Source organism: Coregonus clupeaformis, chromosome 35 (genome assembly GCF_020615455.1).
Source record: "Coregonus clupeaformis isolate EN_2021a chromosome 35, ASM2061545v1, whole genome shotgun sequence".
In the NCBI taxonomy this organism is placed as follows: Eukaryota; Metazoa; Chordata; class Actinopteri; order Salmoniformes; family Salmonidae; genus Coregonus; species Coregonus clupeaformis.
This window is the reverse complement of record NC_059226.1, coordinates 41,953,255-41,971,872: the sequence shown is the minus strand read 5'-3', so window position 1 is coordinate 41,971,872 and position 18,618 is coordinate 41,953,255. Positions and strand designations below refer to the sequence as shown.

Genomic DNA, 18,618 nt, shown 5'->3' with positions numbered 1-18,618 from the left:
GATAGAGATAGATCACATAATTTACTGAAGAGAAGAGAGGGAAGTGGAAACACTGATTATGTGGAGAACTAAAGAAGAACAAGAGAGGAGGAGGCTTCAGAGTTCTGTTCAGTCGATCAGTGTTCTTTGTAGTTCTTTGTACTTCGTTGTAGTTCTCGTGTTATAAGGTAGAGATCCCATTACTTTCTTTCCCATAGCCCCACCCAACATGCTACAGACCCTCTTCAAACATCCAAAGTCTTTCCAAATCCGCGAGCCACTGTTTCTATATAGCTGATATAGTAGTGATATAGTGTGTGTGTGTGGGTGTGTGTGTGGGGGGGCTTGGGTTGAAGCTTGGAGCAGATTGCAGATTGGAGTCAATAGAGCGTATATGAGAAGGGGGTGTCGCTGCTTGTCATGTGATTTTGGCCGCCTCCTCCCCATGTCCCATCATGCTTAGGGCCACATGCAGCCAGGTAGATAGCAGTGGGGGCGGCCGGTGACCTGACTCTACCCGGAAGTAAAGCCAAGCCACTTCCTGCCCCCATGCTTTTACAGGGGAGGGGAGGGCCTTGTGAGGAAATTGACAATTGGACCGAAGCAGGGCGGGAGGGGGCCTCTCCCAAAAACTGTTGTCATCATGATGTGGGGCAGAGAGCCCAAAGGGTGGACAGAGGGTTTCATCAACTACAACTTCAACAGGAGTGCTAGGGTCTTCTGTGTGAGATTAGTGGCAGAGTGGAGAGGGTTTAAGGGTCAGGGGTCAACTAGGGCTCTAAGACAAGGAGTGCAGAAGTAGTGGTTCCCAAAAGAGTTCAGCCATTTTCTCCTAAGTCTCTCACTTCCAAAAATGTCCGTTTTTTTCCAGTCAGGATGTTGAGTGTGTAATATGCAGACAATGCCACATTGTGTGTTTAGCCTGTTAATACCCTGCGAGTCGCAGTACCGGAGGCCTCCTGAAGGGGGCGGTAGTGTTTATATGAGTGCAGTGCTGCCCGTGCTGCTGCAGCTGTTGTTGCGGTTGGTGTTGCGTCGGGACAGGTTGGGCGTGGCCATAAGCGGGTAGCGTTCATCGGGACAGCCGTACTGCAGCAGCGTGTCAACACACTCCTGGCTGCTGGCCTGCCGTGCGTATGCCAGCGCACTGTTACCATGGGCGTCCCTCGCCATCAGATCCACCCCGTACTGGAAAGAGGAGAGAGGGATGGGGGAGAGAGGAGAGAGAGATGGGGGAGAGAGGAGAGAGGGATGGGGGAGAGAGGAGAGAGGGATGGGGGAGAAAGGAGAGAGGGATGGGGAGAGAGGATAGAGGGATGGGGGAGAGAGGAGAGAGGGATGGGGGAGAGAGGAGAGAGGGATGGGGGAGAGAGAGAGGGATGGGGGAGAGAAGAGAGAGGGATGGGGGAGAGAGGAGAGAGGGATGGGGAGAGAGGAGAGAGGGATGGGGGAGAGGAGAGAGGGATGGGGAGAGGAGAGTGAGGGATGGGGGAGAGAGGAGAGGGATGGGGGAGAGAGGAGAGGGATGGGGGAGAGAGGAGAGGGATGGAGGAGAGAGGAGAGGGATGGAGGAGAGAGGAGATGGATGGGGGAGAGAGGAGAGGGATGGGGGAGAGAGGAGAGGGATGGGGGAGAGAGGAGAGAGGGACGGGGAGAGGGGAGAGATGGGGAGAGAGGGACGGGGGAGAGAGGAGAGAGGGACGGGGGAGAGAGGAGAGAGGGATGAGGGAGAGGGGAGAGAGGGATGGGGAGAGAGGGAGAGAGGGATGGGAGAGGGGAGAGAGGGATGGGGGAGAGAGGGAGAGAGGGATGGGAGAGGGGAGAGGGATGGGGGAGAGAGGAGAGAGGGATGGGGAGAGGGGAGAGAGGGTTGGGGGAGAGAGGAGAGAGGGATGGGGAGAGAGGGATGGGGGAGAGAGGAGAGAGGGATGGGGAGAGAGGGATGGGGAGAGAGGGATGGGGGAGAGAGGAGAGAGGGATGGGGAGAGAGGGATGGGGAGAGAGGGATGGGGAGAGAGGGACGGGGAGAGAGGGACGGGGAGAGGGGAGAGAGATGGGGGAGAGAGGAGAGAGGGATGAGGGAGAGGGGAGAGAGGGTTGGGGGAGAGGGAGAGAGGGATGGGGAGAGAGGGATGGGGGAGAGAGGAGAGAGGGATGGGGAGAGAGGGATGGGGAGAGAGGGATGGGGAGAGAGGAGAGGGGAGAGAGGGACGGGGAGAGGGGAGAGAGATGGGGGAGAGAGGAGAGAGGGATGAGGGAGAGGGGAGAGAGGGATGGGGAGAGAGGGAGAGAGGAGAGAGGGATGGGGGAGAGAGGAGAGAGGGATGGGGGAGAGAGGGAAAGATAGAGTTATTTGACTTGGCAACATCTTGGCCCATAGACAACATTCAGGGTAAGGAACCATGGAACTGTAAGATCCTGTTGGCATTGCCCGCTCTCTCACCCAGATGAGGAGCTGTGTGATGACCACGTTGCCCTTGCGGCACGCCAGGTGAAGGGCGGTGCGTCCGTCTCCCTCTCCACACGTCTCGTTGACCTGTTCCCGGGAGCCGTGAGCCAGGAGCAGGATGACGGAGCGCAGGTCCTCCTCAGCCGTGGCCCTCAGCAGCTGCTGGCCCAGGGATAGGTCCATCCCCGAGAGCGACGCCAGGAACAACCGCTGCTCGTACTTAGCCCGGATCCAACGCTCACGCTCCTCCCTGAGAGAGAGAAACACACAGAATAGTGGTTAAGATGAATGTTCAGTATCTTCATATTATCTTGTGATGTTACCTTCTCCATCTGTTCATCTAGTCACACTCCTCCCTGGAGAAGGAACACAGAGGACAGAGGAGAAGGTGGATGTTCACCATGGTACTACCATACCTAGCAGTGTGGATATCTGGTCACTGTTATAGGGCTATCTAATGGGTGTCTTTGGGAACCACAGGACCATTCTTAGCAAGAACCTTTAGTTCAGATGGTAAAAAAGTGAATGGAAGAGTGGGTTAACTAGGAGTGGGTTAACTAGGAGTGGGTTAACTAGGAGTGAGGTAACTAGGAGTGAGGTAACTTGGAGTGGGTTATCGGGGAGTGGGTTAACTAGGAGTGGGTTATCGGGGAGTGAGTTAACGGGGAGTGGGATAACTAGGAGTGGGTTATCGGGGAGTGGGTTAACGGGGAGTGGGATAACTAGGAGTGGGTTATCGGGGAGTGGGTTAACGGGGAGTGGGATAACTAGGAGTGGGTTATCGGGGAGTGGGTTAACGGGGAGTGGGTTATCGGGGAGTGGGTTATCGGGGAGTGGGATAACTAGGAGTGGGTTATCGGGGAGTGGGTTAACGGGGAGTGGGATAACTAGGAGTGGGTTATCGGGGAGTGGGTTATCGGGGAGTGGGTTAACGGGGAGTGGGATAACTAGGAGTGGGTTATCGGGGAGTGGGATATCGGGGAGTGGGTTATCGGGGAGTGGGTTAACGGGGAGTGGGATAACTAGGAGTGGGTTATCGGGGAGTGGGTTATCGGGGAGTGGGTTAACGGGGAGTGGGATAACGGGGAGTGGGATAACTAGGAGTGGGTTATCGGGGAGTGGGTTATCGGGGAGTGGGTTAACGGGGAGTGGGATAACGGGGAGTGGGATAACTAGGAGTGGGTTAACGGGGAGTGGGTTAACGGGGAGTGGGATAACTAGGAGTGGGTTATCGGGGAGTGGGTTATCGGGGAGTGGGTTAACGGGGAGTGGGATAACGGGGAGTGGGATAACTAGGAGTGGGTTATCGGGGAGTGGGTTATCGGGGAGTGGGTTAACGGGGAGTGGGATAACGGGGAGTGGGATAACTAGGAGTGGGTTAACGGGGAGTGGGTTAACTAGGAGTGGGTTATCGGGGAGTGGGTTAACGGGGAGTGGGTTAACTAGGAGTGGGTTATCGGGGAGTGGGTTAACGGGGAGTGGGATAACTAGGAGTGGGTTATCGGGGAGTGGGTTAACGGGGAGTGGGTTAACTAGGAGTGGGTTAACTAGGAGTGGGTTATCGGGGAGTGGGTTAACGGGGAGTGGGTTAACTAGGAGTGGGTTAACTAGCCTAATCTCTGAAGGAGAAAGAAAAGGCCCCATATTATTGAGAGAGAGAGAGAGAGAGAGAGAGAGAGAGAGAGAGAGAGAGAGAGAGAGAGAGAGAGAGAGAGAGAGAGAGTGTGAGAGAGAGAGAGAGAGAGAGAGAGAGAGAGAGAGAGAGAGAGAGAGAGAGAGAAGCGGGGCTGTGTAAGTACAGAGTGGTAACAGTTTCCAGCCACTCAATCTAATCCTGTGATGTGATAGCGCTAATCTCTCCCTAATCCCCGCCATGTAAACACGGCCTTTCAGCCCAATTGGGATTATCCATGCCTCAGTCCTCCTGTTAGAGGGGAGAGGAACCACAGTGGCCCGGTGAGAGGATAGGGGAGGGACAGGAGAGAGGATATAGAGCTGTCCTGTACCCGTAAAGACAACAGTCACCCTCAGGGAGTCCCGGGTCCCCCACTAACCAGGATATGGAGAACACAGGACAGTGGAACCTCACTGCTGCCTTACTTCCTCTGTAGTTCCCTACCCTGGGTGGAGGGTTAGGGCTGAGAGAGAGCACTACATACACACACCAGGAAAGAGAGAGAGAGAGAGGGACTGAGAAAGACAGAGAGATGGATATCTGTAGAGTGGGAATCAAACCTTTCCATATCCCCTCCTACTGTTAGTGCACTGGTTTTGAAGACATTTTTCACACTGCCAAATACCTTTAGAATTTTGTTGAGACCCTCAAATTCAACAAAGCCGTTGACAGCAACCTAGTCACCCACCAGAGGTTTCTGACCCACTGTCTGGGAACCACTTAGGACAGGTCATGAAATGCTGGCTTCTCAAGGCAACAGGACAGCCACTGGACTGCTTCAATGTTGACAGGTCTGAGGTGTAGGGGATAACTCTAAATCGCCTCGTCAGCCATAACAGATGATTGATGAGATCTTAGGGTGTCTCAGAGGGTTAACCTCAAACAGACCCATTGGCGGAAGTAATTGCAAATTAGCCGTGTGTGGAGGGTCTCTCTCTCTGCAGGAGATAGTGTTTTATCAGAGAGAGGGGGGCAGACGGACGAATGATAAAAATAGTCAATCTACAGCCCTGGGGATCGATGCCCTGCGACATCCTTCTTAATCAAAGCCTCGGCAACGGGACGACCGGGCTCAACCCCCCGGCAACGATTTCCTTTTTCTTTGAACCACCGCAACTGCGGCTGAGCATCATCACACACACACACACACACTTGCTCTTACATACTCGCTCTTACACACACACACACAGGCAGGCAGCTAACATCAAGATGTTGGAAATGAGTTTCTGGACAAATTTGAGTCAAAGTAGCTATAGGCTAGGAAGGAGGATGTTAATTGGCTAACTTCTGTGGTTCTACTCTAGCACTGCAGCAAAGAGAAAAAGAAAGAAAGAAAAATCAATGGAGAGTTTTAGAGGTGTGGGAACCCAGTAGAATCTCATTAACTATCTCCCCAGAGAATAGACTCACTGTGTTGCGTTTGGTTGTGTGTGTGTGCGTTTGAGGGGGTGTAACCTGGGTATGGGGGCCTGCCTGCCATATTACACTCTCTGGTCGGGGGCTAGCCTAGCAGGAAGGAATGTCCCTGGTCTTCCTGCCTGTCCCGGGGAGAGAGTGAGGAGGCTGGGCGGAGGTACACGGGCCAGAGCCCCAGGACAAAGCCCCAGGGAGGGTGGGGGAGGCTGGGTGGGGTTGGGGCATGGACGGTCTCGGCAGGGGCCTGGGCCCTCGTCTCTCTGGGTGTGTGTGGAGGAAATGCGGAGGCAGCACTTCACTGCTTCCTGGCACGCATGCCTTCCCCAGAGGACAGAGTTGCTATGGGTTGGAGCCTGGGTCTTCCCCAGAGGACGGAGTTGCTATGGGTTGGAGCCTGGGTCTTCCCCAGAGGACAGTTGCTATGGGTTGGAGCCTGGGTCTTCTCCAGAGGACAGTTGCTATGGGTTGGAGCCTGGGTCTTCCCCAGAGGACGGAGTTGCTATGGGTTGGAGCCTGGGTCTTCCCCAGAGGACGGAGTTGCTATGGGTTGGAGCCTGGGTCTTCCCCAGAGGACAGTTGCTATGGGTTGGAGCCTGGGTCTTCTCCAGAGGACAGTTGCTATGGGTTGGAGCCTGGGTCTTCTCCAGAGGACAGTTGCTATGGGCTGGACCCTGGGGCCCAGAGGCAGAGACAAGGGCCCAGGCTCTGCCCAGATACACTTGACACACACGCACAGGAGGTGGTCAGGCACATTGTTGGATTCAATGGGAACGGACACACTCAGGGTGCCATGGTGACAGCACAGCATTGTAAGGGAGAAGATGAACTGTCCACATTCTCTCACACACACAAGTGAGCAGAGGACAGGATGGATGTCCACGGCCTCCACAACGCGTGACAAAACACACACCCCACTGACTTGGGTAGTGAAACGCAATAACACTAAACTGTTGTTAACACCACTGCTGGTATAGCCTACTCACAAGAACATAAGGACATTATTTCCTTCCTGAATGGGAAAACACACTACTAAGAATAAAATCCATTAGTAAGTGTTGGGATTTTCCAACTCACATTCGGTCTTCATCTTAATGTGTTAGCAATAAGAGGTAGCATGCTACCATTATCCTCCGGTTAGAGTCTTGAGAGAGAGAGCAGTTTGGAAACTAGAAAGGCTAATTGGACTAATTAGCTACTCAGAAAGGTTCTCTGACAATAGCTGGGGAGGGTGGTGTGAGTGTGTGCCTGAGGGTTCTCTCTCTCTCACGGTCTCTCTCTGTGTCTAAGAGAGGTACCTGTCTGACTGCAGCTCACTGTTCCACTGCGTTTGTCTCACTTATCACATTGGGTTAGAGGACAGGCTGTAGAACCATGGACCACTATGAAGATAATTAACCACAGGTCCTGCTCAGACGGAGGCTGACAGGGACACACACACACACACACACGCAGGATGCAGGCACACACACACACGCTGAAATGAGTGCACACACTCCTCACAACCCCTATTCTCTCTCCCTCTCTCACCCCCTACAGCAAATGCTTAAAAAGGGAACACGAAGGGGGAGTGTGTGTGTGTGTGTGTGTGTGTGTGTGAAATAATAATCACAGGAGGCAGATTTCCTAGCCAGTCTAATTAAACACTACAGATCATGCCAGCGAGGGCTCCTACATGTCCGAACGCAATGAGCCTTGCACATGAAATGCCCCCGACCACAACACACACACACACACACTTCAACGTTTCCCATTAGTGCATTCATGTGAGATGACAGTAACACATTAAAAAGGCCCTTTATTATGATGACAATGACTTAGGTAAATATATTCAACCCTGAGCCAGAGGAAAACCATCCATTTATGACCTCGTTTGCTCTCTCTGTACTGTAAGAGGTTGAGGAAGAGTAGTGAATGGTAAATACATAGCGGTGTGTGTGTGTTACAAGCTGCAGTTAAATCCATGACAAACCCCTCGGTTAATATAACAGCGTGCTGGTTTGATTGACAGCTTCATTAGCCTGTGTTAGGAGGTTGTTAGCGGGACCGCTTACTTCCGCCACCGCAGCGCAGGAGATGAGCGACAGTGGGGTTCTATCGCCGTTGGAAACAGTGGGGCGGAATGTGCTTGTCTGGGGTTACCCGGGGATAAACAGGGGGGCTGGTGTCAGTCTCAGACTGTCATCTGGGGCCAACTGGAGACAAGAGCTGAAGAATAGATATCTGTCATTTCCTGCCTCTTTTAGGTGCATGTGTGTGTATTATGTGTGTGTGTTATGTGTGTGTGTGTGTGTGTTGGTTCTTCCTGGCCAGTCTCTTTGTTGCAGCGTGTTTACACACTGGCCCAGTAGTTTCCTGTCTCCCCTCCACCCCCAGGCAGAGCCCCGTCTGTTTGGTCAACTATGACAGCCGTCCACTCCACTGGGCCGTCCGACCGTGACTGGTCACCAGCTGCTCTCCACCGCCACTACGACCAGGGGGGAGGGAGGGGGGGGGTCGTCTATGACCTCAACATAGACCCTGGATACAAGACTCACAGCAGAGTCCCTCATCCTAATAATCAGAACAATATTCAGTATCTACCATTATGGTATTATTACCAAATTAGAATTTCAATCATTTATATGTTGCCTATTAAAGTGATGAAATTATTTTGACATGCAGAGATTCATTAAGTGACAACATGATGAATCGTTGTTTTCCACCTAAAATGAAGTTGACCTTATTACCAATGTCCAAAATTACCACCATTATCATAACTGTCATCACCATCATCATTATTCCCAGCATAATTACCGTATAGGGCTGTTATTCGATGCCCTCAAATAACATGACATCATCATGAGATACTCCTCAACATAATCATCTTTAGCTCTTAACGAATAGAGAAAACATCCTTGTTAACATAAAGAAGAAAATAAATGCCATATCATATTCCCATTCTAATAGTGTAGTGATAGATCTGATCTGCAGTGGCTCTATCAATGAAGTGGTGTGAAGTGAGATGTATGTGCTAAGGCCTTAAGAGTAATATGAGAATCCTTCATTACAGACTGAGTCAGTGGCAGAGCAGAGCAGTGAGAGGAACCAGGTTGGACTGAAGTCTTCAGTCAGTGACATAAACACACACACACACACACACACACACACACACACACACACACACACACACAGCGTCGTTAGTCAGTCAGTGAGTGAGCCGAGCGGCCCACTCCTTTGGCCTAATTAGCCCTCTCTAATTCAGCTCGTTAGGACTCGTTAGAACTCGTAAGGGTTCCACTGACTCCCAGGTAATGAGGTCTGACAGGAGGAATCTGTCACCTGGACAGCTCCCCCAGTACCACCTGGGGAGACTGGTCTGGTGATCTCACCCTGATCATACACACACAGGCTCACATCCAGAGAGGAGAGAGGTGGTCACTAGAGGGTACAACACATACAGAGAGGAGAGAGGTAGTCACTACAGGGTACAACACATACAGAGAGGAGAGAGGTGGTCACTAGAGGGTACAACACATACAGAGAGGAGAGAGGTGGTCACTACAGGGTACAACACATACAGAGAGGAGAGAGGTAGTCACTAAAGGGTACAACACATACAGAGAGGAGAGAGGGAGTCACTAGAGGGTACAACACATACAGAGAGGAGAGAGGTAGTCACTACAGGGTACAACACATACAGAGAGGAGAGAGGTAGTCACTACAGGGTACAACACATACAGAGAGGAGAGAGGTAGTCACTAGAGGGTACAACACATACAGAGAGGAGAGAGGGAGTCACTAGAGGGTACAACACATACAGAGAGGAGAGAGGTAGTCACTACAGGGTACAACACATACAGAGAGGAGAGAGGTGGTCACTAGAGGGTACAACACATACAGAGAGGAGAGAGGTAGTCACTACAGGGTACAACACATACAGAGAGGAGAGAGGTAGTCACTAGGGGGTACAACACATACAGAGAGGAGAGAGGGAGTCACTACAGGGTACAACACATACAGAGAGGAGAGAGGTAGTCACTAGGGGGTACAACACATACAGAGAGGAGAGAGGTAGTCACTAGGGGGTACAACACATACAGAGAGGAGAGAGGTGGTCACTAGAGGGTACAACACATACAGAGAGGAGAGAGGTAGTCACTATAGGGTACAACACATACAGAGAGGAGAGAGGTAGTCACTAGGGGGTACAACACATACAGAGAGGAGAGAGGTGGTCACTAGAGGGTACAACACATACAGAGAGGAGAGAGGTAGTCACTATAGGGTACAACACATACAGAGAGGAGAGAGGTATTCACTAGAGGGTACAACACATACAGAGAGGAGAGAGGTAGTCACTAGAGGGTACAACACATACAGAGAGGAGAGAGGGAGTCACTAGAGGGTACAACACATACAGAGAGGAGAGAGGTAGTCACTACAGGGTACAACACATACAGAGAGGAGAGAGGTAGTCACTACAGGGTACAACACATACAGAGAGGAGAGAGGTAGTCACTAGAGGGTACAACACATAGAGAGAGGAGAGAGGTAGTCACTAGAGAGTACAACACATACAGAGAGGAGAGAGGGAGTCACTACAGGGTACAACACATACAGAGAGGAGAGAGGGAGTCACTAGAGGGTACAACACATACAGAGAGGAGAGAGGTAGTCACTACAGGGTACAACACATACAGAGAGGAGAGAGGTAGTCACTACAGGGTACAACACATACAGAGAGGAGAGAGGTAGTCACTAGGGGGTACAACACATACAGAGAGGAGAGAGGTAGTCACTAGAGGGTACAACACATACAGAGAGGAGAGAGGTAGTCACTACAGGGTACAACACATACAGAGAGGAGAGAGGTAGTCACTACAGGGTACAACACATACAGAGAGGAGAGAGGGAGTCACTAGAGGGTACAACACATACAGAGAGGAGAGAGGGAGTCACTACAGGGTACAACACATACAGAGAGGAGAGAGGTAGTCACTACAGGGTACAACACATACAGAGAGGAGAGAGGTAGTCACTACAGGGTACAACACATACAGAGAGGAGAGAGGTAGTCACTAGAGGGTACAACACATACAGAGAGGAGAGAGGTAGTCACTAGGGGGTACAACACATACAGAGAGGAGAGAGGTAGTCACTAGAGGGTACAACACATACAGAGAGGAGAGAGGGAGTCACTAGAGGGTACAACACATACAGAGAGGAGAGAGGTTGTCACTAGGGGGTACAACACATACAGAGAGGAGAGAGGTAGTCACTAGAGGGTACAACACATACAGAGAGGAGAGAGGGAGTCACTACAGGGTACAACACATACAGAGAGGAGAGAGGTAGTCACTACAGGGTACAACACATACAGAGAGGAGAGAGGTAGTCACTACAGGGTACAACACATACAGAGAGGAGAGAGGTAGTCACTAGAGGGTACAACACATACAGAGAGGAGAGAGGTTGTCACTAGAGGGTACAACACATACAGAGAGGAGAGAGGTAGTCACTACAGGGTACAACACATACAGAGAGGAGAGAGGGAGTCACTACAGGGTACAACACATACAGAGAGGAGAGAGGTAGTCACTATAGGGTACAACACATACAGAGAGGAGAGAGGGAGTCACTAGAGGGTACAACACATACAGAGAGGAGAGAGGTAGTCACTACAGGGTACAACACATACAGAGAGGAGAGAGGTAGTCACTACAGGGTACAACACATACAGAGAGGAGAGAGGTAGTCACTAGGGGGTACAACACATACAGAGAGGAGAGAGGTAGTCACTAGAGGGTACAACACATACAGAGAGGAGAGAGGGAGTCACTACAGGGTACAACACATACAGAGAGGAGAGAGGTAGTCACTACAGGGTACAACACATACAGAGAGGAGAGAGGGAGTCACTAGAGGGTACAACACATACAGAGAGGAGAGAGGGAATCACTACAGGGTACAACACATACAGAGAGGAGAGAGGTAGTCACTACAGGGTACAACACATACAGAGAGGAGAGAGGTAGTCACTACAGGGTACAACACATACAGAGAGGAGAGAGGGAGTCACTACAGGGTACAACACATACAGAGAGGAGAGAGGTATTCACTAGAGGGTACAACACATACAGAGAGGAGAGAGGTAGTCACTAGAGGGTACAACACATACAGAGAGGAGAGAGGTAGTCACTACAGGGTACAACACATACAGAGAGGAGAGAGGTAGTCACTAGAGGGTACAACACATACAGAGAGGAGAGAGGGAGTCACTAGAGGGTACAACACATACAGAGAGGAGAGAGGTAGTCACTAGAGAGTACAAGACATACAGAGAGGAGAGAGGTAGTCACTACAGGGTACAACACATACAGAGAGGAGAGAGGGAGTCACTAAAGGGTACAACACATACAGAGAGGAGAGAGGTAGTCACTACAGGGTACAACACATACAGAGAGGAGAGAGGTAGTCACTAGAGGGTACAACACATACAGAGAGGAGAGAGGTAGTCACTACAGGGTACAACACATACAGAGAGGAGAGAGGTAGTCACTACAGGGTACAACACATACAGAGAGGAGAGAGGTAGTCACTACAGGGTACAACACATACAGAGAGGAGAGAGGTAGTCACTACAGGGTACAACACATACAGAGAGGAGAGAGGTAGTCACTAGAGGGTACAACACATACAGAGAGGAGAGAGGTAGTCACTACAGGGTACAACACATACAGAGAGGAGAGAGGTAGTCACTAGAGGGTACAACACATACAGAGAGGAGAGAGGTAGTCACTACAGGGTACAACACATACAGAGAGGAGAGAGGTAGTCACTAGAGGGTACAACACATACAGAGAGGAGAGAGGTAGTCACTACAGGGTACAACACATACAGAGAGGAGAGAGGTAGTCACTAGAGGGTACAAGGTACACATGGTACAACAGACAGAAGAGGAAGACCGACGGAATATATGTAAAATAGAGAGCAGACAGATACTAGACCCCCCACCACCTCTCTAAGAGAAAAAAAACAAGGGGTCTGAAATCAATTACACTTTGGTCGTTAGCTGCCCTTGGACAGCCACAGATAATTAAGCTCAGCGCTTTTTTATGACAAGCAGATTAGAGTGTCTCTCCGTTACTGGGCCTTTGCCTGGCCTGATACTGCTCTCTGATTGGCTGGCTGGAGGAAAATGGGCAAAGCTGATAGGAAGTGCCCTAAACTGGATCACAACACTCCAGTAGTGGCATGAAGGGAGGGGGAGAGAGAGAAAAATAAAGAGGGAAGGAGAGAGAGAGAGGGGGAGGGAGGGAGGGAAGGAGAGAGAGACAGAGACAGAGACACACAGAGAGAGAGAGAGAGAGAGAGAGAGGGGAAGGAGAGAGAGAGGGGGAGAGAGGTAAGGGAAAGAATGGGAGAGGGACGGAGGTGTCTGGCTGAGCACAACCCTGGCTGCCTATCTACCTTATGACCCGACCAGGAAGTCCTCAGAGAGTCCAGACCCAGACCCATTGACATTTCTGTTCATATTAGCCCTGATGCAGATGAGTGGGATTAGAAGGTGTTTTAATGGACATTTTTACCCCTTTTCTGAAGCTTCTCACAGGGGACCTGGCTGAAACAGAACAGTTTCACAGCTCCAGCGGTGCATACAATCACCCTCCCAGAAACAGGCACGTCATTATGGCTCAGATTCAAGTGTTTTAAATGGCAGAGGATTTATATTTCTCCACTAAGTTAAGGACAGCACATAGGCCTACTGCGTGCAGACATCAATCTGTATCAATCTTTATGGGACAATCAAATTAAATAAACTATTGATACATTACAGAAACAGATAAATACAGCCTGTCTATGTTTCAGACATAATTAACTTGATCTCATTTGCAAACTATCAAACAGTGGGGCTATTAAATTAAATTGGGAGTAGAAATTCCATTTTTTCTCAATTAGCCCCTGCTAGATCTGTTATGGTCTATTTAAAATGTTTACCAGCCAAGGTTTGTACTAACAGTGAACCAATTCAGTCTGAACACATTACCAAGACAATGAGGAGAACTCGCTGTTTTTATGAGCAAAATACGCCAATTACAGAAAGGCCTAGCTACCTACCACTTCACTTACTATCCACATACAGACTCATCTGTGTTTAAGGAATGGGAAAATGAGAGAGAGAGAGAGAGAGAGATAATACAAGAGAGAGAATGAGAGAGGGAGAATACAAAAGATAATGGGAGAGAGAGACAGAGAGAGAGGATGAGAGAGAATGAGAGAGAGAGAGAGAGAATGAGAGAGCGAGAGAGAATGAGAGAGAGACAGAGAGAATGAGAGAGAGAGAGAATGAGAGAGAGAGAGAGAGACAGAGAGAGAGGATGAGAGAGAATGAGAGAGAGAGAGAATGAGAGAGCGAGAGAGAATGAGAGAGAGAGAGCGAGAGAGAATGAGAGAGAGAGAGAGAGAGAGAATGAGAGAGAGAGAGAGAGAGAGAGAGAATGAGAGAGAGAGACAGAGAGAATGAGAGAGAGAGACAGAGAGAGAGACAAGAATGCGCGCTCAAGAGAGAGAGACTCTCACAGCCAGACACACAATATGTATTTCTTCATTATTAAATTGGGGGATGAAACCCTAGATGAGGTCATCTCGTTGACCAGATCATCTGATGAGTCAGCCATAAATAATAGACCCTTAGTCTTCCCTTATTAGCATCCCTCCCCACAACGACCGCATCCAGCCTGGGATGAACGGCTCTCTGATTGGCTCGTCAGCCAGTTTAATAGTAAATTGGAAGCCTTGTTAACCTAGTTGGGGACATGATTACGGGGAGATAGTAAGCAGCCAGTCATGTAAAAAATTATGTCTATCAGGGCCTAATTTAATCAAGGGCAGTTCCCTTTTTACAGATGAATTAGAATGTAGGAAGCCAATTATTTTGAACGTTTACGCTGTGGTCCCTGCCTGTCAGATAAGTATGTGTGTGTGTGAGTGTATGTGTGTGTGTGAGATAGATGTTTAAAATGCAGGGCATCACAGGGAATGGCTGGCTCATATTAGTGGGATAAAGATGATGGCTGTGGGATGGAGGGAAGAACCAGCTAGTTAACTAACATATTAAATGGACCAGCTAGTTGTCTAACAGATTAAATGGACCAGCTAGTTAACTAACATATTAAATGGACCAGCTAGTTGACTAACATATTAAATGGACCAGCTAGTTAACTAACATATTAAATGGACCTCACCAAGAGGTAAGGACCAGCTAGTTAACTAACAGATTAAAAGGACCAGCTAGTTAACTAACAGATTAAATGGACCAGCTAGTTAACTAACAGATTAAATGGACCAGCTAGTTAACTAACATATTTAATGGACCAGCTAGTTAACTAACATATTAAAATGGATCTCACCAAGAGGTAAGGACCAGCTAGTTAACTAACAGATTAAATGGACCTCACCAAGAGGGAAGGACCAGCTAGTTAACTAACAGATTAAATGGACCTCACCAAGAGGGAAGGACCAGCTAGTTAACTAACAGATTAAATGGACCTCACCAAGAGGGAAGGACCAGCTAGTTAACTAACAGATTAAATGGACCTCACCAAGAGGGAAGGACCAGCTAGTTAACTAACAGATTAAATGGACCAGCTAGTTAACTAACAGATTAAAAGGACCAGCTAGTTAACTAACAGATTAAATGGACCAGCTAGTTAACTAACAGATTAAAAGGACCAGCTAGTTAACTAACAGATTAAATGGACCTCACCAAGAGGGAAGGACCAGCTAGTTAACTAACAGATTAAATGGACCTCACCAAGAGGGAAGGACCAGCTAGTTAACTAACAGATTAAATGGACCTCACCAAGAGGGAAGGACCAGCTAGTTAACTAACAGATTAAATGGACCTCACCAAGAGGGAAGGACCAGCTAGTTAACTAACAGATTAAATGGACCTCACCAAGAGGGAAGGACCAGCTAGTTAACTAACAGATTAAATGGACCTCACCAAGAGGGAAGGACCAGCTAGTTAACTAACAGATTAAATGGACCTCACCAAGAGGGAAGGACCAGCTAGTTAACTAACAGATTAAATGGACCTCACCAAGAGGGAAGGACCAGCTAGTTAACTAACAGATTAAATGGACCTCACCAAGAGGGAAGGACCAGCTAGTTAACTAACAGATTAAATGGACCTACCAAGAGGAAGGACCAGCTAGTTAACTAACAGATTAAATGGACCTCACCAAGAGAGGACCAGCTAGTTAACTAACAGATTAAATGGACCTCACCAAGAGGTAAGGACCAGCTAGTTAACTAACAGATTAAATGGACCTCACCAAGAGGGAAGGACCAGCTAGTTAACTAACAGATTAAATGGGAAGAACCAAGATAAGACCAGCTAGTTAACTAACAGATTAAATGGACCTCACCAAGAGGGAAGGACCAGCTAGTTAACTAACAGATTACATTGATCTCACCAAGAGGGGACCAGCTAGTTAACTAACAGATTAAATGGATCTCACCAAGAGGGAAGGACCAGCTAGTTAACTAACAGATTAAATGGACCTCACCAAGAGGGAAGGACCAGCTAGTTAACTAACAGATTAAATGGGAAGAACCAAGAGGTAAGGACCAGCTAGTTAACTAACATATTAAATGGACCTCACCAAGAGGGAAGGACCAGCTAGTTAACTAACAGATTAAATGGACCTCACCAAGAGGGAAGGACCAGCTAGTTAACTAACAGATTAAATGGACCTCACCAAGAGGGAAGGACCAGCTAGTTAACTAACAGATTAAAATGGACCTCACCAAGAGGTAAGGACCAGCTAGTTAACTAACAGATTAAAATGCCCACAAGAGGTAGGACCAGCTAGTTAACTAACAGATTACATATCCCAAGAGGGGACCAGCTAGTTAACTAACAGATTAAATGGATCTCACCAAGAGAGGACCAGCTAGTTAACTAACAGATTCATTGATCCACCAGGACCAGCTAGTTAACTAACAGATTAAATGGATCTCACCAAGAGGGAAGGACCAGCTAGTTAACTAACAGATTAAATGGACCTCACCAAGAGGGAAGGACCAGCTAGTTAACTAACAGATTAAATGGATCAGCTAGTTAACTAACAGATTAAATGGACCTCACCAAGAGGGAAGGACCAGCTAGTTAACTAACATATTAAATGGACCAGCTAGTTAACTAACAGATTAAATGAACCTCACCAAGACCCAGGCCCTCTACAGCTCTTGGTTTAGGACAGCGCTCACTGGCAGCACGCACAAAAGCGCACATGCACGCACCCGTACACACACACACACACACACACTCTAAAGCGTGCACAAACACACCCAAGCACACAGACACGAGGAGAGCCCCAGCCCCAGCCCCCCTCTACCCTGGGGGGTAATTACCCTGTGTGGGCCCCCGTCCCCTCTGGTCCCTGGGGCCCAATCCCACCGCTTTGTGGAGGGTTGGCCTCACCCCCACCCCCACCCCACACCTGCACCCCCGATCCAGATTAAAAGCCCTGTCCGGTCTAATTTAAAATCTGTTACTGCTGCCCTTTCTTAGGGGAACAAGACTAATCTATTCCCATAAAGGCTCATCTCTGTTCTCTCTCCCCTCCGTAAGGCACGCTGGGCCTTCTGTTGAATTATTACTAGCTGGGCATTTGTCATGAGGCACGCTGATGTTAAGTGTGTGGTAGGGCTCGGCGCTGAGGAGCTCGTCGTGTGTCTGTGGAATGATAGCGTGCTTGGGATGGCTGGCTGGGCTGTTTCTCACTCCTCTGCTCTTTTCACTTGTTTCCTCCATCTTTCAGCTGTCTAATTAAGGTGAGGCCTCCTAGCAAGTGTGTGTGTGTGTGTGTGTGTGAATGAGTGTGTGTGTGTGCATGAACAGGCCTATACGAGGGTGTGTATACAACGCTAATCCCAACTGTTCCTATTAAAACAGTTGTTGAGTTGCATGGATGTATAGTCTGGTATAGTATTGTAATAATACAGTACAGTATTGTAATAGTGTGATATAGTATATTGTCATAGTGTGATATAGTACAGCACAGCATATATAACAAGAACAGTAGTGGTTAATTAAGGTGAGGCCTCCTAGCATCCAGGCTGCCCCTCCCCCCCCACCCCCACCCCACATCACAAAGCTAGGTGACCAGTCAGTCTATTCAACACTTCAATCCTTTCAGTTACCCTCTCCAGTCTGTAGACTGGACACTGGAACACTGAAACACAAGAAACAAACACATTGACCCCAACAGTCAGAGGGTGAAACTAACAAAGGTGTACCGCGAGCGGGTGGATGGGCCGTGCAAAGGCGTGTTTATGCGCTCGCCAAGACGATCAGCCGCCATGACAGGCTGCCAAACGTCAGCGTGGCACAAGCGTGTGTGCGCGCGTGTCGGGGCTCGTGTAGAGTGAAGGCGACGCGGCCGACAAAGGAACGCCACGATCCCACAAAGTCACCGGGAGGCTGGATTAGAGGAGCTGTCACTCCAGCTTGCTCAGGCCTGCTAACGGCCCTGCAGACACAGGGCCCTGGCCTCCGGGCCCCGATGTGGTGTCCATGGCAGCCATCATATCATTAACACAATGAGAGAGTTGCTTGATGATAATGAGTTTGTGGTGCCACACCAGCACAGTGGTGCCAGGCCTAGAGGGTACTATTGTAGCAGGCATTGTTCCCAGTTTTAGCAGACCTTTACCCGGCCCTCAGCACTGAAACAGTGGTGGGGTACCCTACCGGGGGGGACCGTCACTAGTCCAGACCAAACAAAGCCTACCAGGAGCTGTAGGCCATCAGAGGTGATGACGGTTAACTGCGGGCACCGAGAGGTTAAAGTGAACGTTTAGAGAAGGTTGATATTTTTGGTGTTTTGTGGGGGCCTTTTGCCACATTGTGTCAAGGGAACTACAGGGGACAGCAGCCTATGGCTACAGCAGAGCAGTGCTGGCTGGCACCCCTGGATTCAGACACACTGCACTGGGTTCACCATCACCTTCATTTCTTCTGACTATTCTGGCAGCCTTCTCAAAACACTAACTTGTTATTTCACTATTTTCAACATACACTATAGCATCTCTCCAGTCCCTGCATTTGACC

General features: G+C 49.3%; 1 protein-coding gene across 1 annotated transcript in view; it reads right to left on the bottom strand.

Annotated features, from left to right (window-relative positions):
* Positions 1-589: 589 nt before the first annotated feature.
* Positions 590-18,618, bottom strand: part of agap1 (ArfGAP with GTPase domain, ankyrin repeat and PH domain 1) — a 173,728-nt gene continuing 155,699 nt past the window's right edge. Inside the window, 2 exon segments of the mRNA XM_041888884.2 lie at positions 590-1,167; positions 2,423-2,678. Coding sequence (XP_041744818.2) covers positions 958-1,167; positions 2,423-2,678 — 466 coding nt within the window. The 3' untranslated portion in view covers positions 590-957.